Source organism: Acinonyx jubatus, chromosome B2 (genome assembly GCF_027475565.1).
Source record: "Acinonyx jubatus isolate Ajub_Pintada_27869175 chromosome B2, VMU_Ajub_asm_v1.0, whole genome shotgun sequence".
Classification (NCBI taxonomy): domain Eukaryota; kingdom Metazoa; phylum Chordata; class Mammalia; order Carnivora; family Felidae; genus Acinonyx; species Acinonyx jubatus.
In genome coordinates, this window is record NC_069385.1 from 51072796 (window position 1) to 51097015 (window position 24220).

General features: G+C 36.2%; 1 protein-coding gene across 4 annotated transcripts in view; it reads left to right on the plus strand.

Moving 5' to 3' along the window:
* Positions 1-24220, plus strand: part of REV3L (REV3 like, DNA directed polymerase zeta catalytic subunit) — a 174140-nt gene that overhangs the window by 52311 nt on the left and 97609 nt on the right. For all 4 annotated transcript variants that reach the window (XR_003419422.2, XM_027057077.2, XM_053222364.1 and 1 more), the window contains exons 2-5: positions 2485-2674; positions 10524-10598; positions 15603-15763; positions 19639-19735. Coding sequence is in view for 3 of the 4 variants with exons in the window: in XM_027057077.2 (XP_026912878.2) it covers positions 2485-2674; positions 10524-10598; positions 15603-15763; positions 19639-19735 (523 nt within the window). In the remaining variant the exon portion in view is untranslated. The remainder of the gene's footprint in view (positions 1-2484; positions 2675-10523; positions 10599-15602; positions 15764-19638; positions 19736-24220) is intronic.

A 24220-nucleotide genomic window follows, 5' to 3' on the forward strand; every position in this document is an offset into this window, starting at 1 on the left:
AATCTATTTAGCTGAGGGTTTGTTCATCCATTTAATAAATATTTATTAAGCACATATATGCTCTCTGCTAGGTCTTGGGGATATTATGATCTTTCAACCACAGTACCAGCTCCAAGGAAGTTTCAAATGAGAGTCAGATAAGGAAACAGGCGTTTATATTACAAAATAAGAGCTTAGGAGTTAAGGGAGCCAACATAAACTTTTTAAAAAATTGAACCAGCATGGTTAAATGAAAAGAGCATTGATTTTAGATTTTATTGATCTGCTTTTAAATTTTGATTCAATTACCTAATAGGTACGTGATTTTGGGAAAATAACCTTTGTGATACTTGTAAGGTTGTTGTATGTTTTAGAAATAAATACACGTGAGGCACTTAGTTCAGTGCCTGCTAAATAAATCATTTCTGCTTTTTTCCTAAATCATATACCTAAGTTTCAAAGCCTATAAATAGATAATTGTTCTGGCCCCTACTTCACAGGAGATGGAAAAGTGGGAATTAAAAAAAAAATTCTATGACCTTTGAATATCCTACCTGTAAAGAAACTTGGTAGAAATCAGATTTTATAATCATTCCTTGTAAAATTTATCTAAATTTCCATTATTGAGATATAGGGACTATAAAATTAATACCTTAAGAGCTTACAGAATTGCTTGTAAAATACACTGTTACACTAAATCTGTAACCACTGGTCTTAGATCTGCCAGCTTAGAAGAGGATACTTCTGTCTCCACCTCCCTTACCCCCACGGTGTAACGTCCCAGTTGCTCTTAACCAGTTGAGGTTTATATCTTGAGTGGTAATGGTTGTAACATTTTTTCATGAGATGTTTAAAAAGCATTCAAGTAGATCATCAGTAAACTATTTAAATATGTTTTTAAATACTCATAATTAGAATTTGATTTTTTTCTATTTGAAGAATTAAAAAAACAGCAATATTTAGGAAATAGTACCATATTTGAAATGAAACAAAATAGCCAATGAATTTGCTTTTAACTGAAAGGGTTTTTTTTCCATTTCTTTGAGATTAAGCAGCATAACTGCTGCTAAAAACAGAAAGTGGTCTAACAGCGCAATTTGTAATTGTTCAAAAGTGTGAAAGTTGAAATTCGAATTCCACACTTGTGAGGCTATAGATCTTATTCCATTGTGTGATTGTGCTTTCCAGTTTTGCTATGCTGTATGTAATAACTGTTCCAGATTTATTTGTTAATTCTGTTGTAGCCGTACCTTAAAAATAAGATAAGCTGATGTTATTCACTATAGAAAGTATGAAATACAACAGAATGTAGAACTATTTTCTGGGTATTTTATATAAATCATTCTGAATTATAAATAGGAAATAGTAAGCAAACAAATAGTTACTTTCCTACTAAGAAAGAAAAAAAATCTCAGTGAAGCAGAGTAGGGTAAGGGGTGGGGAAGAAGCCGGGGCTTATGTTGGCAGGGCAGTGCAGGGATAGTGAGTGACAGCCTGAGGAGAAAAATGGATATGTTCTTCCATCACTGCCATTCTCTCTGTTTGAAATAGACAAATGGCATGTACCCAAGGGGAGCTAGGGACAGTGCTCTGAGGATAGGAGCCACTTCTGTACAGCCCTGCCAAATTCATGAGAGTAATGGTGCATCTGTTTTTTGTTGCTGCTGTTGTTACTTAACCTTGTCATGGATACATTACTGTTTCTGTGGCACTTCTTTTGTGGGTTGTTACTCATACTACTTCCTTTATCATGGCTGTGCTGGATTTTCTGTTGGCAAGTCAGCACCATTTACCCCTTCTGCACCTTGCCTGATACAGTGGCTTCCTGGGAAGTGTACATGCTTGTTTTTTCACCTCTCATTGTGTCTACCCCTGTCCACCAAATGTGCAGTTTAGATATCCAGAAGTCTATTATAGACAAATGATATGTTTTTGTCTTTTTTGGTTTTGTTTTCTAATAGCAAAATTTCATTTTTACCCCTCCCCAACTCCCCTCCCCACCCTTAATAGCAAAATTCCACATACTGGAACTGCTTTTATCCTCTGAACAGCAAACGTTCAGAGTAGTCTGTCTCAGGAAAGTCTCTGGTTTGAAAACATTTATGCCAAGACAGATATTCATTGATTTATTTAATGAACTTTCAGTGACTTTTTATAAGGTTCATAACACTGTGCTAAGTGGTATTATTACAGGGCAATTCAGTGAAGTATATAAAGCTAGTTAGATTGTGAGGGTAAAATATTCAAACGTTTTCGCCAAAACTATTTAAATCATACTAAAATGCTTATGTTTATAAAATGCTTCTAAATGTTCTGTTGTAAAATGTAGGTGTAAAATGTAAAAAATAGGTGGCTTTAATTATACGTTAATTTTCTTCAACTGTTAGTTATCCTGGATAAGCCATGTTGTCATTAGAATGTTTAAATGACTTGCATTCTTTGCTTTGTAATGTTAAAAATTTTAAATACATCTCAAACTAAACTTTATAATGTGTTACATTTTAGGTCAGAAGACATGTCTTCATCTACATGGCATCTTTCCTTACCTCTATGTGCCATACGATGGTTATGGACAGCAGCCAGAAAGCTATCTTTCTCAGATGGCATTCAGTATCGACAGAGCACTTAATGTGGCTTTAGGCAATCCATCTTCCACTGCTCAGCACGTGTTCAAAGTGTCATTAGTATCAGGAATGTAAGTATATGTTAACATCTTTTTAAATTTCTTTATGTTTTTAGTACTAAATAAAAGAAAAGCTATCTGATTTAAAGATACTGTTTATTTTTCTTCTACTTCTAATGGGAGTGGGGCGAATTTTATGTTGTAACTTTAAAAAAATTTTTATTAATGCTTATTTTAGAGAGGTGCAAGCGCACGCATGAATAGTAGAGGGGCATAGAGAGAGGGAGACAGAGAATCCGAAGCAGGCTCCAGGCTCTTAGCTGTCAGCACAGAGCTCGACATGGGGCTTGAGCTCACAAACTGTGAAATCATGACCTGGGCCAAAGTCGGATGCTTAACTGACTGAGCCACCCAGGCGCCCCTGTGCTGTAACATTTTAAAGTAAATTTTTGTTGCAGTGAAAGATAGATGGTTAACAGTGATTTTTGTTTTAACCTTTTCCATTTCTACACTTCTTAGACCTGTAGAAATTCATGTAATTTATTTATCAAATACTTATTGAGCACCTTCCATGTGCTAGGCTCTGTTCTAGGTGCTTGGGATATATTGGTGAACAAAACAAAGATCCGTGCCACCGTGGAGGTTACATTCTAGTAATGGGAAATAGAAAATAACCAATCGATAGAACATGAAATAAATTTATTCCTTTATTATGTGATAGTGCTATAGAATAAAGATGTAGAGCAGGATAAGAAGTTTCAATAGTGTAGGGTAGAGAAATGGACTGGTGGCAGTTTTATATAGGATAATCAGGGAAGGTGTTATTGACAAGGTAAATAGACTTTTGAGCAAAGACTTGAAGGTGAGGGAGTAGGAACAGCATGGAGGCCAGGTAGCTAGAATGGAGGGAAAAGAGAGTAGGACAAAATGAGATTAGGGAGAGATGAATGGATGGAGATTTTGTTGGCCAGTGGTTCTTAAAGTATGGTTTCCAGGATCACCAACTTCAGCTTTACCTGGTTTGAAAGCTATGAGAATGCACCTATCAGATCTCCGAATACAAGGAGCATAATTGAACAGTGGCCCCACTATTGCACTGAAATCTGTCATTCCATATAAACTGAAGCTGCTTTCCATAAGCTACTTCCAGCCAATGGCTAAGCCTGGGAAGGATACTAGGGCAGGCCTGTTCCTAGGAAGCACTTGGGAACTCTCTGAAAGCCTTTCTGCACTTAGTTTAGAATCACACTGCTAGAATCACACTTCTACATCGGTAGAAGATATTGCTATCGATCTTCCCTCTGTCCCTCTTTCTATCATTTGGGACCAGATGTTATCTAATTTTGGTGGCTGTCCCAGCCTTTCCTGGATCCTGTTTCATTTTCTCTCACAGGTGTTTCCCAAATAAATTCCTTGCACATATTGGCATCAACTTCTCAGAGGACTTAGATTAACATACTGGGGAACTTATTTAAAATATATTCTTGGGTCGGGGCACCTGGGTGGCTCAGTCAGTTAAACGTCTGACTTTGGCTCAGGTCAAGATCTCACAGTTTGTGGGTTCGAGCCCCGTTTCGGGCTTTGTGCTGACAGCTCAGAGCCTGGAGCCTGTTTTGGATTCTGTGTTTCCCTCTCTCTCTGCCCCTCCCCTGTTCATGCTCTGTCTCTGTCTCAAGAATAAATAAACATTAAAAAAATTAAAAAATATATATATATATATTCTTGGGTCCCACCCTAGACCTAATGAATCAGGAACTCCGGTTGTGGGGCCCAGCAATTTGTGTTTTAATAATAAGCCTTTATAATGATTCTGATGCATACTAAAGTTTTAGAAACACAACATTAGGCTGTTCTGAGGACTCTGGCTTTTACTCTGAGTTTTTTTGCAGGAATTTGAGTAGTCACAATCTAAATTAGGCTTCAAAGGATTACTTAAGCAGTTGTGTGAAGGGTAGATCATTGGGGGATAAGGGTAGAAGTAGGGGAGAACATTAGGAGACTTTCATTAATCTGGGTGAGATGAGAAAATACAGTAGCTTGCACTTGGGGAGTAGTGGGAGTACTGAGCTGTGGTCAGCTTCTGGATCTGTTCTGAGAGTTGAGTCTATGAGCTTTGCTGTCTGATTGGATGGAGATTATGACAGCAGTCAAAGATGACTATAAAATTGTGAGTCTGGAAGGTGCAGGTAGAATAATAGGCTGGCAGGAAAGATTTGGAGCTCGTACTAGAATGTTTTCAGTTTGATATGTGTATATTAAATTCATCTTAAATCTGTCTACTTTTTCCACCTTAATCTAGGCTTTCCTCTGGACCACCACAGTATCCTTTTAATTGAATTTCCTTCTATTTTTGTCTTGTTCCAGAGCTGCAAAAGTATTCTTCTTCTTATATAAATTGGATCCTTTTAAAATCATTTAAAATCCTCGAGTGGCTTCATATTGTTCACAGAGTAAATTGAAGCTTCTAACCACAGCCTGTGTGATCTGACCCCTGTTCACTACATTCCATCTAGAAACATGGGTCTTCTTCTTTCAGTTCCTCTGATGTGTTGAGCTCTTTCCCACCTTTGTGCATGCAGTTTGCTTTCCTTGAGTTCTCTACCCTTCTCCAATCTTTTATATCCTTCACTTCTCCAGAGAAGTTTTTTCTGACTTTCCTACGTAAAATAGGTTGGGGCACCTGGGTGGCTCATTCATTTGAGTGTCCAACTTTGGCTCAGGTCCTGATCTCACAGTTCATGAGTTTGAGCCCCGCATCAGGCTCACTGCTGTCAGTGCAAAGCCCGCTTCCCCTGTCCCCCCTCTGTCCCCCTTTCTCACTGCCCCTACCCTGCTTGCACTCTCTCTCAAAAACAAATTTAAAAAACATTAAAAAAAAATAAGTTGTCATTATAATTACTCTGTATCTCTGTCTATTCTTGTTTCCTTTAGCGCAATATAGTTGGCAGTTATTTTAATTTTTTGATTACTTAATTTTTATGTATTTCTCCCACCAGCATGTAAGCGCCCTGAGAAAAAGGACCATGTTTGTCTTGTCCATCATTATATCCTTAGCACTTTTTTTTTTTTTAATTTTTTTTAAGTCTATTTATTTTTGACAGAGACAGAGTGTGAGCATGAGCTGGGGAGGTGCAGAGAGAGAGAGAGAGGGAGACACAGAATCCGAAGCAGGCCCCAGGCCCCAATCCGTCAGCACAGAGCCCGATGTGGGGCTCGAACTCATGAACTGTGAGATCATGACCTGGGCTGAAGTCGGACACTCAACCGACTGAGCCACCCAGGCACCCCTATCCTTAGTACTTTGTATGGTGTTGGGCACTTAGTAGATATGGCTCAGTAGCTGTTTGGTTGACTAAATGAGATGGAAGTTCACACCTGTCCTATGATAGTAACAATTAGGTTAAAGATAATTATCAGTTTTATATTCCAACTTTTTTTTTATGTTTAATAGTTTCTAAGAACTTTCCTATACATACTCTCATTTCAAAGTTGAATCTCCAGGGGCACCTGGGTGGCTCAGTTGGTTAAGCTTCTGACTTCAAATCAGGTCATGAGCTCATGGTTTGTAAGTTCAGGCTGCCCATTGGGCTTTGTGCTGACAGCTTGGAGCCTGGAGCCTGCTTCAGATTCTGTGTCTCCTTCTGTCTCTGCCCTTCCCCTGCTTACACTTTGTCTCTCTCTCTCTCTCTCTCAAAAAACAATAAATAAACATTAAAAAAAAATTTCAAACCTGAATCTTCAAACTGCCTAGTGAATTGAATAGTCACCAGTCTTTTTTTTTTTTTTTTTTTTTAAATTAAGCAAGCTCTGTGCCCAATATGAGGCTTGTACTCATGACCCTAAGATCAAGAGTCACATACTCTACCAACTTGAACCATCCAGGCACTCCAGCCACCAATCTTTCTGTTGTCATATTTTTAAGAGTCTGAATACCTGGGGTGCCTGGATGGCTCAGTAGGTTAAGCGTCTGACTTCAGCTCAGGTCATGAACTTGCGGTTCGTGAGTTCAAGCCCTACGTCGGGCTCTGTGCTGATAGCTCAGAGCCTGGATCCCACTTCAGATTCTGTCTCCCTCTCTCTCTGTTCCTCCCCCACTAGCACTCTGTCTTGCAGTCTCTCAAAAATAAATAAAGAATAAAAAATTAAAAAGTCTGAATACCTGAGGCAGAAGATGAGCTGTTCTTTGGCTGCCATTCTTTCCTCTTACTCTAATTTTTTTCTTAACCTAATTCCCCTTTTCCTTACCATACATTCTAGCTTTGTGATTATTTTAGTCTTTCAGTTTTCCCTACTTTCTTAAGGTAGACAAGGTTGCATCTAGCTACCAAATTAAAATCTGTACAGGTTTGATTCCAGTCTTTTTAGATAATGCATTGTTCTAAGGCCAGGTCAAGAGATAGGATTATGACCTTAGGCTAATTTCTGGAATTCCTTGCCACTTAGCTACCATGATTCTAGAAAATATCCTATAAAGAGATTCTTAATCCATTTGAGTTAATTGAGTTTTTTGCTATCCATTTTCATTTTCCTTCTCACTGCCATATGAAAAAACTAACTCTTAATTATCAGATATAATTTTTTTAAGCCTAAAATATCTATTCTCAAACTCTGTTCCATTCTACTTTTTCCCTCCAAAGAGTTTCCCTGTTGAGGATTCTTGTGACAGAATTAACTGAAGCCAACAGCAAAAAGTAAGCATTGCAGGTTAAATTACACAGAAGCAGAAAACTGAATTTGTAGAATTTCCAGGCTATATTTTGGGTCAGCAGATGTGAAAACAGAATCCTAGGTGTACAAAGAATTTTAGAGGTTTGATAGTCTTACCATATTCAGTTTTTGAAATTTATGAGATTCTAATTGTAAAACCCTAAAAGATTCTTGCAAAATCAAAACAAGCAAAGATAACATGGACCACACTGCAGATTTAATTCCCCCCTCCGCCCCATTTATTTGGCTTAAAATAACTCCTGTCTTCAGATAAATAGCTATATTTATCTACATGAAAAATACCATGGTAAGAGGAATAAATAGTTGAATTTTGCCAGTGAGACAGAATGAGATCATTCATGTAACGTGTCTTTGTTTCACCCCTTCCTTCATGGCAACAAAAATGGAGTAAATAGCAAACTAGACAGGAAGTGGTTAAGTGTTACTAAGGGAAAAAAAAGTAAAGAAGAGTGAAGGGTAAGGGATAGGGAGTGATGGTTAGAGAAGACTTTTCTGAGGAAGTGAGTCTAAGTAGAGATGTGATTGAAGATTGAAAGCAAACCATGCCAGGGTTCAGGGCAGGCTTTCGAGGCAGAGAGAATGGCAAGTTACTTGAGTGTAGATCAAGTTAGAGGGGCTAAAATGTTTAGAATGGCTAGAGGAAAAGGTGATTGGAGTGAGTAGCAAGGACAAGATAAAGAACCTTGTAGGGGTGCCTGGTTGGCTCAGTTGCTTAAGCGTCCAACTTCGGCTCAGGTCGTGATCTCACCATTCGTGAGTTCCAGCTCCACATCGGGCCCTGTGCTGATAGCTCAGAGTCTGGAGCCTACTTCAGATTCTGTGTCTCTGTCTCTCTCTGCCCCTCCCCTCCTTGAATGCTGTCTCTCAAAAATAAACATGAAAAAAAAAAAAAAAGAACCTTTTAGACCTTGGTAAATAGTTGGATTTTTTTTTTCTCCAACGTTTGTTTATTTTCAAGAGAGAGAGCACAAGTAGGTGAGGGGCAGAGAGACAGGGAGACAGATTCCCAAGCAGGCTCAGCTCAGTCAGTGCAGAACCCAATGCAAGGCTCGAAGCCACAAACCATGAGATCATGACCTGAACCAAAGTCAGACACTTAACTGACTGAGCCACTCAGGCTCCCCTAGTTGGATTTTTTGAAAAATAGAAATTGCTTTACAACAATCATATAGAAGGCTCTGACTTAAAAGCTTGAAAATAGCTAGGGGGGGGAAGTTCATACCGCAAATAATGACTGCTACCAGATTACTCCTGTATTTGATGTCAGCTACACTGTCAGACGTGACAGAAATGGGGTCCTAATGAGGGTAAGTTCTACTTAGTGCCCATTAGATAGGCACAGTATTTTTTATTTTTATTGATTTATATTTTTTAAAAGCTTATTTATTTATTTTGAGAGAGAGAGAGACAGTGTGAGTCAGGGGCAGAGAGAGAGGGAGACCAAGAATCCCAAGCAGGCTCTGTGCTGCCAGTGAGATCATGACCTGAGCTGAAACCAAGAGTTGGATGCTTAACCAGCTAAGCCACCCAGACACCATGGGAGAGTTTTTTTGTAAATGAAAAGTGAATAGGTTTATCTACCTAAAGATTTCACCAACCACTTATTTACAACTAAACTCTAGGGAGATATAAAACTTTTTTGCATGCAAATTCATACCTGTTTATATATTATTTCTAACTACATCATCTTTGAAAGTGATAGTCTGGGGGTACCTGGCTGGCTCAGTTGGTAGAACATGTGACTCTCAATATCAGGGTCATGAGTTCAAACTCCCATGTTGGGCATAGAGCTTACTTTATGTTTTTTATTTTGTTTTGTTTTTAAGTTTATTTATTTATTTTGAGAGAGAGAAAGAGGCAGAGAGAGAATCCCAAGCAGGCTCGGTGCTGTCAGCTCAAAGCCCAACATAGGGCTCAATCCCATGAACCATGATCATGACCTGAGCCAAGAGTCGGATGCTTAACCAACTAAGCCACCTAGGTGCCCCAGAGCTTACTTTAATACATAAATAAATAGGGGTGCCTAGCTGGCTCAGTAGGTAGAACATGCGACTCTTGATCTCAGGGTTGTTAGTTGAAGCCCCATGATGGGCATGGAGCCTACTTTAAAAAAAAAAAATGAAAATGGTAGTCTATATCAGAGGTACTGGTGTAGTTTCAAATCCTCCTAAAATGATGTAACATGATATTCCAGCTTATTTCATCTTGCTCTGAACACTTGTTTCTCTCTCTGCCGTGTAGATTTTTGCTTCTTCCTTTCCCCATTCTAGCTGATGCCCTAGAGAAAAAGCCAGCCTCAGCATAATTAGGGTCCTTAAGTAAGGTCATGGTCTTCTTAATCTCTTAAGTTCCTGTCTACACAGTTTTCATGGGCTTCATTTGACTTGCATGAGTGTTTTATACAAACACAAACACACACACACACACATGTACATATATATAATAGGCAAATTGTCTCTGCTTAGTGAATTTGTAAAATTAATAATAAGCAGACAAGCAAAGTGACATGAGTGCTGTTAATTAAAGGACTTTGTTGGGGTGCCTGGGTGGCGCAGTCGGTTAAGCGTCCGACTTCAGCCAGGTCACGATCTCACGGTCTGTGAGTTCGAGCCCCGCGTCAGGCTCTGGGCTGATGGCTCAGAGCCTGGAGCCTGTTTCCGATTCTGTGTCTCTCTCTCTCTCTGCCCCTCCCCCGTTCATGCTCTGTCTCTCTCTGTCCCAAAAATAAATAAACGTTGAAAAAAAAAAAATAAAGGACTTTGTTAATGAAGAGCTTTAACGTTTGACAGAAAATCAGAAATGGGTGAAGGTGCTTGAAAGGTCTCGGGTTTTCTCATACATGTTCAGAGTATAGAGAAAAAAAGTCATATTTTTAATAGTCATTATGATTGAAATTAAGGTGTAAACAGTTTGCACTCCTTTTTGTCCCTAGTTTTTTGAAAGTGGTATTTTTTTTTTTTGAAAGTGGTATTTTTAAAAGAAGTAACCAGATTGCAATATTTTATATGTTAATCTGTGGTAAGTTTAATTGAAAGGTTTTGGAGCAGTTTTTGTTTGTTTTTTGAGGTTTTGGGTAATATTAAATATAAATAAGGCTGAATTAGGCTAGCTGAGTCTAATTAGAGCAATAAGTTGCATTACTTCATCTCTGAATGATAAAAATAATTTGAAATACCTTTTTCTTTTATTTCAGGCCTTTTTATGGTTATCATGAGAAGGAAAGACACTTTATGAAGATCTATCTTTACAATCCAGCAATGGTGAAAAGGTACAAAGATAAAATATGAATAGCTATCACTTAAGTATTTTAATAATAAAAAATAAAAATCTAGAAGAAAGGACTGTGTCATTTGTAGCATTATTAAAGAAAGGAACCATAATATGTGTATTCATGTGCAAAGAGAGATCCATGGCTTGGCCTCTGGGAAGGATGTTTTAAGAGTGAAGGGACCTTGCTTTTTATAGTCCCTAACTGCTGCTTTTCTGTTTTAGATTTAGAGAGCTTGTAGAAGTAGATAAGGAGAGATGATGGCTGCCTTGTAGGATCTTAGCGCTCTACTAGCCAGACCAATGTTCAGTACCAGGAGAAATCTACTCTTCAATTTCAAAATAAAAAGAAATGTATGAGAGGCCAGAGTGTAAGGGCTTCTGAGATCTCAGAATCCTGTTGACTCTTTATTAATGCTAGTGAAATTTTATATCCCAGATTTTTTGTTTGTTTTGTCTCTGGTTGTTTTTTGTTTTTGTGTTTTTGTTTTTGTTTTTCTTCTCTCAGTAAGTCTATCTGTCTGTATCTTATTCTGTCAGTCATCCTGGAGTCTAAGTTCCTGATGGCAAGAAGGGCACATACAGAGAAGACTTCATTCGTTCTTTAGGGCTCAAAACAAGGGTTTTCAGTCTGTGTGGTGACAAGCTAGGGTAGAAGTGTTCTTGGATAAATGCTGAGTGTCTTTTCAGAAGATCTTCTCTGTTAGTTAAGTACTAGGTTTCAAAAGGTAACCTTTTGGTAAGACACAAATTCAATACTTCCCAGAGTGAATTTGGGCAAGAAGAGGAGCAACTATCCAGGATATGAGGTTTACCCTGAGTTAGGCCAACTGAGTGCTTCACTGAATCACTGCCCTAATTAATCCCTATGGTTATTCCCTTCTCCAAGTAACCAGCAAAAGCTAGTTTTCTCTGTAATGTGCCCCTACCCTTATCCCAAACAGCTTCTGTTAGGTAGGGTACCAAAACCATTTTCCAGGATAGGCACTTAGAGACAATGATGTTTCTTGTACCACTTCCCTTTGGTCACACTTTCTCATATCCATGGAGTCCAGAAGAGTCCCTGTGAATTCTTAACCCTCTTTCTCATACACAGTGGTAGGAGAGTACACCTTAGTCATCCCAAGTCCATGCTAGAGAGGGAACCTGGAATAAAATTTGCATACATCTTTTATAAATAGCCTACAAACTGTTTTTGGGAGAAAATATGTAAATATAATCTGTTTTTCTTCCTTGTGACTATAGCAATCAAACATTTATTAAACTATTTCCAGTAAGTTTGCTTTAAATTACATAGTTTATCTCAGTCCTTATCTGATTTATTGAGAGACACATTCATTTATTTATTCATTTCAAAATAAATATTTGTAAAATACCTACATTATTTAACGCACTATGGAATTTGCTGTAAACAGTGATAAAGTTTGCTTGGTTCCTGCCCTCAGGGATCTTCTAGCATATCAGAACATACAGACAGTAAACCTGTAACCCAAATATATAACAAAAAATTGTAATATATACTATTAAGAAAAAGGATTCTATGAAATAAAATACCTTCTCCCTTTTTAGTTATTTTTTTATAATACCTTTATACATGAATCATTTGCATTATAGTATTAAACTAATACATAATGTAATAGTTAAGATTGTAGATTCTGAAACCAGATTGCCTATATTCAAAATCTGGCTGTGCCATAACCAGCTGGGAGACTTTAAGCAAGTTATCTAATCTCTCTGTGACTTATCTTCCTCATCTGTAAATACAATTGATGTTAGTGCATATTGTTTTCTTGAATGAAAGTGCTAATATCTGTAATCACTCAGAACAGTGCCAGGCACATTATAAGTGCTGTGTAAATGTTGGCTGTAGTATATATGTAAAACGTTAAACTACAACGTACTCTTACCCTCATTCATAACCCTTTTTCCTAGAGGCAATAATTTTTAAGAGTTTGGTGTAAGTCCTTATATTTTTCGTAAATATATATGTACATATATACACATATCCTCTTTTTAAATTTTCCATATAAAATTGGTATCATGCTAGAATGTAAGTCCACATTTTTTTTCTATGTTTGCTGCTTAGTCCTCGGTGTTTAGAATAGTATCTGGCACATAATGGTCAATAACTGTTTGTGGAATGAATGAATGAATACTAATAACGTATCATTTGGAGACTGGCCTCTTGATTTCTCTACTTGGCCATCTCCTATGAGCTTTACTTCCATTCTTCTTGAACTACCTACTCTCACCACACTCTAGAACTTGTCCTACCTCTGAGATTTTAAATGCAAACGTCTTGGCTTCTGACTGTAATCTTTTTTTTTTTTAATAAATTTTTGACATATAATTTGTCTACCACAAAATTCACACATTTTAACTATACACAATTCAGTGATTTTTAGTAAATTTACAGAGTTGTTTACTTACGCACTATGATTCAGTTTTAAAACCTTTTCATGGCTCCAATAAGATCCTCTGTCTTTTTTTTTTTTTTAATTTTTTTTTTTTAACGTTTTATATTTGAGACAGAGACAGAGATGAATGGGGGAGGGGCAGAGAGAGAGGGAGACACAGAATTGGAAGCAGGCTCCAGGCTCTGAGCCATCAGCCCAGAGCCCGACGCGGGGCTCGAACTCACGGACTGTGAGATCGTGACCTGAGCTTTTTTTTTTTTTTTTTAATCTTTTCAACTCTGTCCCTGAGTTACTCCTACTCTACCTGTTTTTAGGTTTTAAATTCTCTAGCTTCAGTACTACTGTCCCATTTTGTAGCCTTCTGCTGCAATTAATTTTTTCCTTTCCATCTTAGATTCTATTCTTTATCTTCCCAGCTCCTTTCTGCCAGGTGAAACCATCAATTCTGGGTTAATCCATTTATTTACTCCCTTTCTCTGCTAAACTGGCTTCTGAGTACTGTAGGATACAAAACAAAACAAAACAAAAACAAAAACAAAAAAATCACAACAGAATGGTGCCACTGTGAATTCAAGGTCTTCAATTTTCACCTGGGCCCTTCCCTGCCGTGCCTTTTTTCTGCTTTTCTCTAATTATCTTACCATTCTCTACCCTCTTTACTCAAATGTTAACCAAGCCTGTCCCAAGGCTTTGCCTCCTACTTCATAGAGAAAATAGAACTCATCAGTCTAGCAAAGTGGTTGTCAAAGTGTGCACTGGGGAGTCCTGAGACCCTTTCAGAGGATGTGTGTGGTCAAAATCATTGACCTCCATGTTGTTACACTTAGTTAACACCTTTTTGTCCTTACCTTTTGAACTTGTGTCATTGTTTATAGTGCCTTAAAATAAGCCCAAGTGTTAAGTTTCTTTGATATAAACCTCCTCTGATTTTCCTCATACCATCTGATTATTCGTATTTATGTCATTTTGTTAGTTCCTCTTTGAACATCTGCAGCTGTTCTTGGGGTTGTGTCTTAGGCTTTCATCTTATTTCTCTGTACTTCCTCCTCACTGTACAGTCTTATCTACTCTCTTGGTTTGTTTTGCCTTTTTTCTTTGTTGATCTTCATGCATTTGACTTCCAGGTATATGTCAATAGCCTAAATTTTCTCCAGAGCTCTAGATTAATGGTATCATAGGTTTGTAGTGAGGATTACTTGAGAGTAAGCATTTAAAACACCTAACACAGGGGCGCCTGGGTGGCTCAGTCGGTTAAGCGTCTGACTTCAACTCAGGTCACAATCTTGCGGTCCGTGAGTTCAAGCCCCGCGTCAGGCTCTGGGCTGATGGCTCAGAGCCTGGAGCCTGCTTCTGATTCTGTGTCTCCCTCTCTCTCTGCCCCTTCCCCGTTCATGCTTGGTCTCTCTCTGTCTCAAAAATAAATAAACGTTACAAAAAATTTTTTTTAAATAAATAAATAAAACACCTAACACAATGTCCAGTACATAATGCTTAAATAAATATATAATGCTATGTAAATAAAATTATTCTTATCTTCATCTTCATTGTCATTTGTCATTATTTTCATGGAAATATACCTTAATACCTTACTATACCTAAACCTCAGTATGTCTAAAACTGAGTTTATCCTTATTCCTCCTCCAAAAAATTCTGCAAAGAAACATGTTTCCTTCCAGTCCTTTCTCTTCCAATAAATGTGGCACCACCAAGAAATCAAGGCATCATCTTCAACTCCTCTATTCTGCCACACCCTCCACATCTAGTCAGTCATCAAGGCTTGACCATTTTATTCTTTGTATGTATCCTGAATCAACACATTGCCCTGATCTTTGTTAAAGCCACCATCATTTTAGTTTTCCACAGTAGCCTTCTCACTTGTATCTTTAGGACTGTGCGTTCTCTAGGTAACTTGGTCATTTCTCTTTTTCACTCTTCGGAGGCAAATTTTGCTATTTCTTGAGATGTCTTAGTAGGCTGTGCATGATCTGACTGTTCATTACCTCTCTAGGCCATCCCCTCCATAGACACACTCACCACAGCTTTTGTCACTAAGCCACACTCAGTGGTTTCAGTTCTCAAATAAGCCACATTTTCTTATGACCCTTTACATGTGTAATTTAATTTGTGTGAAATACTCTTCCCTTTCTTCACAGAAGTATCTTTAATTCATTAGTCTCTTGCTCAGAGACTTCAGGAAGCCTTTTCAGAAATAACCTCTATACCTTTATCTTATTAATATCCCTTCTGAATGTTTCATGTACTTCAATTCTTTTCTCAGTTTTTAAAAGGAAAAGCTCATATTTTAAAAACTTCTGACATTTTGGTTTTTTAATATAGTTAGTATTAAGTTGGTTTTAGAAGTCAAAATATTCTTCATCCAAGATTTTTATCATGTTCTTTCAGAGTGTGCAGCTGACTTTAAAACTTGACAAACTTGTCATTTCTAACAAAATATAAATTTCCAGTAAAATTTAAATAAAAAATTTGTGTGCTAATGTGTTTCATTCTCTATAGTAGTGTAATTATTGTTGCACTTAACATTTTAGGAACCATAATTTTAGAATACAACTTTTTTTTTTCTAACTTAGGATATGTGAACTTTTGCAAAGTGGAGCCATAATGAATAAATTTTACCAGCCTCATGAAGCGCATATTCCCTACCTCCTACAGCTGTTCATTGACTACAATCTCTATGGAATGAATTTAATTAATCTGGCTGCTGTCAAGTTCCGAAAAGCAAGAAGGAAAAGTAAGGTTAATTTCTCAAGTTCAAATTAAAGTTTGAGACAAGTGTTATGTAATTAATGATTTATAAAATAACATATACTTAGAAAATAACTACTGGGTGGATAAAGAATAAAAAAGAAATATGCAGAATGGTATTAGGTTTTATCAGGAAAAGGAATCTGAAAAGAAAATTTTTTCGTAATTGATTGAAGTAGAATTCACATACCATACATCTCACTCATTGAAAATGGACAATTCATTGGCTTAGTATGTTCACACAGTTGTACAACCATCACCACAATCAAATTTAGAACATTTCCAGCACCTCTAAAAGAAACCCTGTAGTCTTTACTATTATGTTTTACTGGGAAAAAACATTTTTAGATTACATATCTGATAAATTACATGTATCTAGAACATACAAAGAACTCTTTCTTAATAGTAAGAAAGCAAAAACCCAATTAAAAATGTCCAAGCGGCGCTTGGGTGGCTCAGTCAGTTGAGCATCCACCTCTTGATTTCAGCTCAGGTCATGATCCCAGTGTCGTGGAATTGAGCTCCATGTCAGGCTCCATGCTCAACTTGGAGCCTGCTTAAGATAGTCTCTCTCTCGTGCTCTCTCTCATTCCCCCCCTCCCCTGTCCCTCCCCAACTGCCCCCTCTCCTTCTCTCTCTAAAATTAATTTAATTTAATTTAATTTAAAAATGGCCAAAAGACCTGGACAGATACTTTAGCAAAAAAGATGTAAGAATGGCAAACACATGAAAAGATGATTGTTAACATTATGTATCATTAGGGAAATGCAAACTGACACCACAAAGAGCTTCCACTACATACCTATTAGAATGGCTAAAATCTGAAAACTAGCAATACATGCTGGTAAGGATGTGGAAGGAGAGCAACTCTCATTCTTTGCCTGGTGGGAATGCAAAATAGTGCAACCACTTTGGAATACAGTTTGGCAGTTTCTTACAGTGTTAAACATAGACTTATTAAACATAACATAAACATTCCTTCTCATTTATCCAAGTGATTTAAAAGTTGTATCTGCCCAAGAACCTGTATGCAAATGTTTATAGCAGCTTTATTCATAATTGCTAAAGGTCTAAAGTAACCAAGACGTCCACTTTGTTGTGGACAGTGGATAAACTGTGGGCAGTGGATAAACTGTGATGTAACCATACTGTGGAATACTATTTATCAATAAAAAGCATCAAGCTATTGATTCACACAACATTGGTGAGTCTTTAATGCATTTTACTAAGTGAAAGAAGCCTGACACAAAGGGCTACTAATTGTATGATTCCATTCATACAACATTCTGGAAAAGACAAAATGATAGAAATGGAAAGCATATTAATGGTTTCCAGGGATTGGAGGAGAAGGGGGTATTAACTACAGAGCAAATGTACAGAGGAACTTTTAGGGTGAAGGAAGGAATATAGACTGGCATGGGTCTATATATTTATCAAACCCATAGAACTATACCTTCCTTAACCAAATGTTGAAGGTTAACATCCCCAGTGGTGTCCTATATATTGTGTACCCCTCAGATGAGGTGATGAGGAGGACACTTCATCTCTGTGATATTCTTTCAAAAACCCATGACCACAGTCTAATGATGAGGAAAACATCAGACAAACTCAGATGGGAGTGAGGGAGACGTTCTACAGGTTACCTGTCAAGGCCATGAAAAACAGGGAAAGACTGAGAAATAGACCAGAGGAGATCTAGGGAGACATGATAACTAAATGCAATGTGGTGTCCTAGATTGCAAAGCAGACAACAGTGGAAAAACTGGTGAAAGTCAGATATAATGTCTAGTTAAATATTAACGTACCGGTGTCAGTTTCTTTATTTTGATATAGGTACTGTGGTAATGTAAAATGCTAACAGTAGGAGAGACCTGGTAAGCAATGTATGGAAACTCATACTATCCTTGCAGTTTTTCTGTAAATGTAAAATTATTCCAAAATAAAAAGGTTAATGGGAGAAAAAAAGAATATAACAGGTTGGTTATCAGTATCAAATATAGATGAGAATTCAAGTAGGATTGAGGATTGGAAAAGACTATAGACCGTGAACAGTAGGCATTTATAGGAAAAGGAAGTAATTTTCATAAAAGTTTGTTTCCAGTAGGTAAAAAGTGGGAGAAAAATTTGAATTCTCAAATATATGTAAGACATTTATTTCAGTTACTGAAGTTAGATGAGTATTAGAATGTTAATTGGAAGGAATTTTTTTCAAAATATGGAAAATTTTTACAACGCAGAAATACATGAAATTTAGTTGGGGGAAATTAAAAGGAAAATTGCTGTGAGTATGATGAAATAAAATTTATATCTTAATTCATTATACTAAATAGCCCTCAGGTTTTTGTTTGCTTTATTTTGCTTGTTTTGTATAAAAGATTATAGTGAAATCACGGGAAGAATAAGTGAATCACTTTTTGTATTTCATGTTTCTCAGACACCATTAAACTGACAGTAAGCTTCTTATTAAAACTTAATTCCTACATATTACATGTATATATGCATAACTCAACATTTTTATCTTATAAGACAAGTTATACTAGTACGTAATGTAGTCTTACTTTTGAAAATGGAGTAAATTCAAAAGTGAAAAAGATGTAGAAATTTTAATAGTATATATGCATATACAATTTTTCTCTCAGTACTTCAGTTATATGATCATGTGTCAGATGAACTGGAAATGGTACTAATTACTACGTTGTTAAGGTGAAGTGTATAAAGTAAATAGATTAAATATTTTGAGCACATAGAGGCAATTTATATTTTTTACCATCCATAGTTGAAAAATTATAATAATATATATATTTAAATTAGGGAGTTTCCCTGTTCTTTAGGGAAATATGCTAAAACAATGCATAAGAAGTGTAGGTAAGATGTGAATTTTTTGTGATGTTATCAGTAACTCTGAATCAGTAAACTTGTACTCTTTATTCACATAAATTTATTAGAAAATAATATTTATGGTAATGTACAACTCTACAAAGTAATTTCATATTAATGCCCTAGCCACCTAATAGCAAAGCCTTTAAAAACTTCTGAAGATATGTAGAATCAGTTTCATGTTTTGGCATATGTTTTGCTGAAATAGCAAAGATGGTAATACCTAATCTCAGTCTTAATTACACCATTTTGTGATCAAGCTAAACAAATAAGAAAAAGTATTAAATTTAGCTGGATTAGAAAATTGCAAATTTAATGTCTTTCTCAATGTTAGGATTCTTTCTATGCTACTCATTTATGCTTTCTCTTAGAATTTAAATTCCCACAAGAGATTGCAAAACAGTTGCTAAAATTTAGAGAATACTTTCAAAGCATGACCCCAGGACTCAGTTCCTGAAACTTAGACAACTAAGCAAACATGTATTTTCCCCTTCTACTGGTGGTCAAATTGTATTTGCATTTCCACTCACTGTTAACTGCCAACACTTCTGGAATGTGTTGCATATTTTCTCTTTGTTCAGGGATTAGTATTAAAGTATGTTTTGAATTTTATCTGGAATCTGAATTCCATTAGAATTTTAGTTTAGACTCATACAGAATACCCTAGGAATTTAAAGTCTATAAACAATCTTAACTCTTCATGATTTTCAAAGTGAGATTTTAATCCTACCACAATAGCACATTTAAATGTATCATACTAGCAAGTAAGCATTGTAGCTGTTTCTCTTTCATATCGATATTAGAAATACTTTCTTCCCCTTTTACTTTAGAGCCACTATTCTCAACTGTGCATATGTGTTCCTGTGTGTGTATGAAATTTTAAGGACACAATTGTAGGAACTAGTCATGTTTATATATTATTTTACTTAAAGGGTATTTATATGCAAGTTAAAAGTAGAACTTCTTTTACCTTTCTGTTCCTAGGTGATTCGATGCGTACAACTGGATCTTGCAAGGATCAGCTACCAGGAAATTGTCTTACTGGTACTTTATTTCGGTGGGAAGAAGATGAAATACCAAGGTTAGTTAATGTTGTAAAGGGAAAAAAACCTATTTGTGTATATCCTACTGTATTCAAAACTCAGTGGTTATTATAATTTAATTTTAATCTTCATTTTTTTAATCTATAAGCTTGTCAGAGAAGCACATCTCAACATTAGTATGTTACATGGAATCACAGATTTTATTTTTATTTTATGTTTTTTTCTTTTTATTATTTTCTTTTTTATTTTTTTAAACTTACATCCAAATTGTTAGCATATAGTAAAACAGTGGTTTCAGTAGATTTCTTAGTGCTCCTTACCCATTTAGCCCATCTCCCCCTCCCACAACCCTTCCTATAACCCTTAGTTTGTTCTCCATATTTATGAGTCTCTTTTGTTTTGCCCCCCTCCTTGTTTTTATATTATTTTTGTTTCCCTTCCCTCTTATGTTCATCTGTTTTGTCTCAAAGTCCTCATATGAGTGAAGTTGTATGATTTTTGTCTTTCTCTGACTAATTTCACTTAGCATAATACGTTCTAGTTCCATCCATGTAGTTGCAAATGGCAAGATGTCGTTCTTTTTGATTGCCGAGTAATACTCCATTGTGTGTGTGTGTGTGTGTGTGTGTGTGTGTGTGTGTGTGTGTGTACGTACACACCACATCTTTATCCATTCATCCACCGATGGACATTTGGGTTCTTTGCACACTTTGGCTATTGTTGATAGTGCTGCTATAAACATGGGGGTGCATGTGTCCCTTCGAAATGGCACACCTGTATCCCATGGATAAATGCCTAGAAGTGCAATTGCTGGGTCGTAGGCTAGTTCTATTTTTAGTTTTTTGAGGAACCTCCATTCTGTTTTCCAGAATGGCTGCACCAGCTTGCATTCCCATACTTTTATTTTTTTTATATTAAATATAATTTATTATCAAATTGGTTTCCATACAACACCCAGTGCTCATCCTAACAGGTGCCCTCCTCAATGCCCATCACCAGCTTTCTCCTCTCCCCCACCCCCCATCAACCCTCAGTTCCTCCCTCAGTATTTAAAAGACTCATCATTTGCCTCCCTCCCTCTCTATAACTTTTTTTTTCCCCTTTCCCTTCCCCCATGGTCTTCTGTTAAATTTCTCAGTGGAATCAGATTTTAAACACTGACCTTGAAAATAGGATGAAAATGGACCTAGTTATTACCTAATTAATAAAAGTAATTGGGTATTAATTTTTATACTTCTTTCCAACATATGTCTTCATTATGCATTCTGAATTGATATGCTATAACTTGTCAAATAAAAATCACATGATAAAATAACAATTTAAAATCTAAGAAGCAAATATTTTTGAAAAAATAACCCCCAAATTTCTAAATGTTTTTATGGAAAAAAGTGGGTTGACATACTGTATATGAATAAGCAGTTTGCCATTTTTTTTAATGTTTATTCATTTATTTTGAGAGAGAGTCTACACGGGGAGTGGCAGAGAGAGAATCCCATGCAGGTTCCATGCTGTCAGCCTGATGTGGGGCACTGTGCTGTCAGCGCAGAGTCTGATACGGAAGTTAAGAATCTCATTAAGGGCACCCGAATGGCTCAGTCGGTTAAAACGTCCAACTTCAGCTTAGATCATGATCTTGTGGCTCCTGAGTTCAAGCCCCACATTGGGCTCTGTGCTGACAGCTTAGAGCCTGGAGCCTGCTTCGGATTCTGTGTCTCCCTCTCTCTCTGCCCCTCCCCTGCGCGTGCATGCGCGCTCTCTCTGTCTCAAAAATAAACATTAAAAAAACAGAAGACGTCTAAGAAAGAATCTCATTAAATGATAGAAACACATTGTTTAATGACAGAAATATTGTGCCAGAATAAACTTCAAGGACTTCAAAGTGAAATGACACCCTACCTCTTGATTGACCTTGACAAGTATCAGGACTTTTTGACAAACATGCACACACACTTACACATACGCTTACATGTGTACTTCTTGGTTCCTTCTCAGATACGGCAGAAGTATTTTTTAATCAGATTGAAATGGCATAATTTCTTTTCACAGAATATTATTACCACATCAAATTCAAGTTCTAATCATTCCAAATTGATCAACAAGCAACTTGCTTTCTTCATTTTTTTATGCCTGTGATACAGTTCCTCTATCTCTCTGAAATTGGAGCACATCAACTTGACTCAAAATTTTACCTATTCACTAGAGCCCTTGATTTTCAGAGTTCTATATTTTTAATAACTTGTTTTTGCATGATCAAATAAGACCAGAGTTTATTAGCATTTGAAATCTTTTTGTAAGCAAACTATCTTTCTAGCTAGGTCATAGTAAAGCTTTATTGGTTAGAAGTAAGTTTGGGGAGACCTTATATATTATAATGAAAAGTTTACATTTTAAAATGTTTTTAAAAGAGACCTATTTTATTACTCTTAACGAATGACAACTTTTTAGCAAAGATATGTGTAGGCAAACTAGTGAAATTAGACAAGGTATTCAGAATTAGAATCTGTAACAAATACAGTATAGCTATATATTTTTGTCTCAGATTATCCCATATTTTTGTATTTTGGAGATGCTTACAGTGTAATAAACATGAAAATCCATTATTTCATCAAGTACAAGTAACATAATGTCAAAAAATTTTACTATAAATCAGTACTCTTTAGATTTTTATCAGTCTCATTTCTATCCCCAGTGCTGCTAGCACCATCTTGCTGGGTGCCTTTTTTTTTTTTTTAATAAATATTTTATATTCCTTCACAAACATTATTACAAGGACTATGACAAATAGCAGCAAACTCATAAGAGATGGGGAGTGCTGAGTTAGCAGTTCTACTAAGCCTACTTGTTAACTCATTATAAATTACCACATATCATGGACCTTCAGAGTCATTTGCCAGAGTGTTGAATCTACAAATGTCAAGTATGCTGAAGTAATCTCAACCCTGACTGCCCATCAGTTGATCAAAAGAGACGTTTTAAATTGTAGATGTCTGAGCTCCACCCTCAGTGATTCTAATTAGTAGGTCTGTTGTGTTAAGCTAGGAACAGGAATGTTCAGAGAGGCACAATTGTTACTGTCATATTACTTATCTATTTTTCATGACTATAATGAATTGTTTATATGTATTTGCTGACTCAAATTTTTACTTGCGGTGTTTTATCTACTGGAGACATTTTTAATTGTGCAAACTATTTCCTTTCCCTAGGAACACTTCCTATTCTGAATGTCTAAAGTAGTTTTGTAATAAGGGCAAGAAATGGTTATAAATTTCTACTATGAGATTGCATTTTGTGCTGTTATTGTTCCCCTCCTTTATCACAGATGTGCTACTCCTGGAAAATTCACTCTTGAAATTTACAATATAATTCTTCCAAAAATTGTGAAACTTTTTGATATAAGGAAAAAACTGTTGACTAAAAACTATTTTATCTACTACTTTAATTCATGGCAAAACTTATGTCATTAAATTATACGAATAAAAAAGACAAGCTACATTGAGAATTATTTTTTCTAAAAGTAAAAAGGCATATATTGTGATAGGTTGGCTAATATGTCCCTTCTGTATCAATGGTAAAAAGATATGTGTGTGTGTGTGTGTGTGTTTTATCTACATGTATATATGTATATACATACAGATTTATTTGAACTATAACAATTCTGTGGTTAAACAAATTTCTAAAGTTTCGTCAGATTTCTTGAAGGATAGACAACGGAAAATGAGGTTTTGCTAATATTTTTCTCTTAAAACATAAAAAAAAATCTTTCCAATAAAAATGTTAATCAAATCTGCCATCACCCACTTTCTAGTAAAAGTTCTTCTTTTCATATGGGGTCTGTATTAGTAGAAGATCTAAATTTTGGAATGAGTAAACTGGTATCCACATTAGATGTATATTCATTCCTTCAAGCAGGGACATATATATGGTGTCTTCCTGATTTTATTTATTTTTTTTTTTTGTGGCTCTGAAAAACAAAATGCTTTTGAGTCACACAGCATTAATGGGGAATAATCCTCTGCATTATTACAATCATTACAGCTATACAATTATTACAATTATTGTTACAACTATTATTACAATTATGACCATTTTGTCATAAAAATTAATGACCTCATGGTATCACCACTTCTCTTAGCCATGATCCCATTGTTGAACTCCTGTGATTTCTCAGTTTGCAGTTATAGAGACTTTTAAAGCATTCCTCAGCTCAGCAGTAGTTGAGGGCAGGGAGAACAGTATCATTTGCTCACTTTTCAGTATGTTCACTTCCCCTGATCTCTTGTAGCATACTCTGTCCTCATTTTTAACAACTGTGTGTGATTGCTAAGAAAGATGCCTCTGGGCAAGTGATTTTGCATATGTATATAGTTTTTGATGTATCCCTCTGTTATCCCTCTGTTATCTAATCCCATTCTACCCTGAATATGACTCACATGCTAAAACATTGTACATTCTTTATATATAAAATATAATGAACCAAAATATGTAAAATATACTGCAAAAATATCTCAACAGAGCAGGTTTTG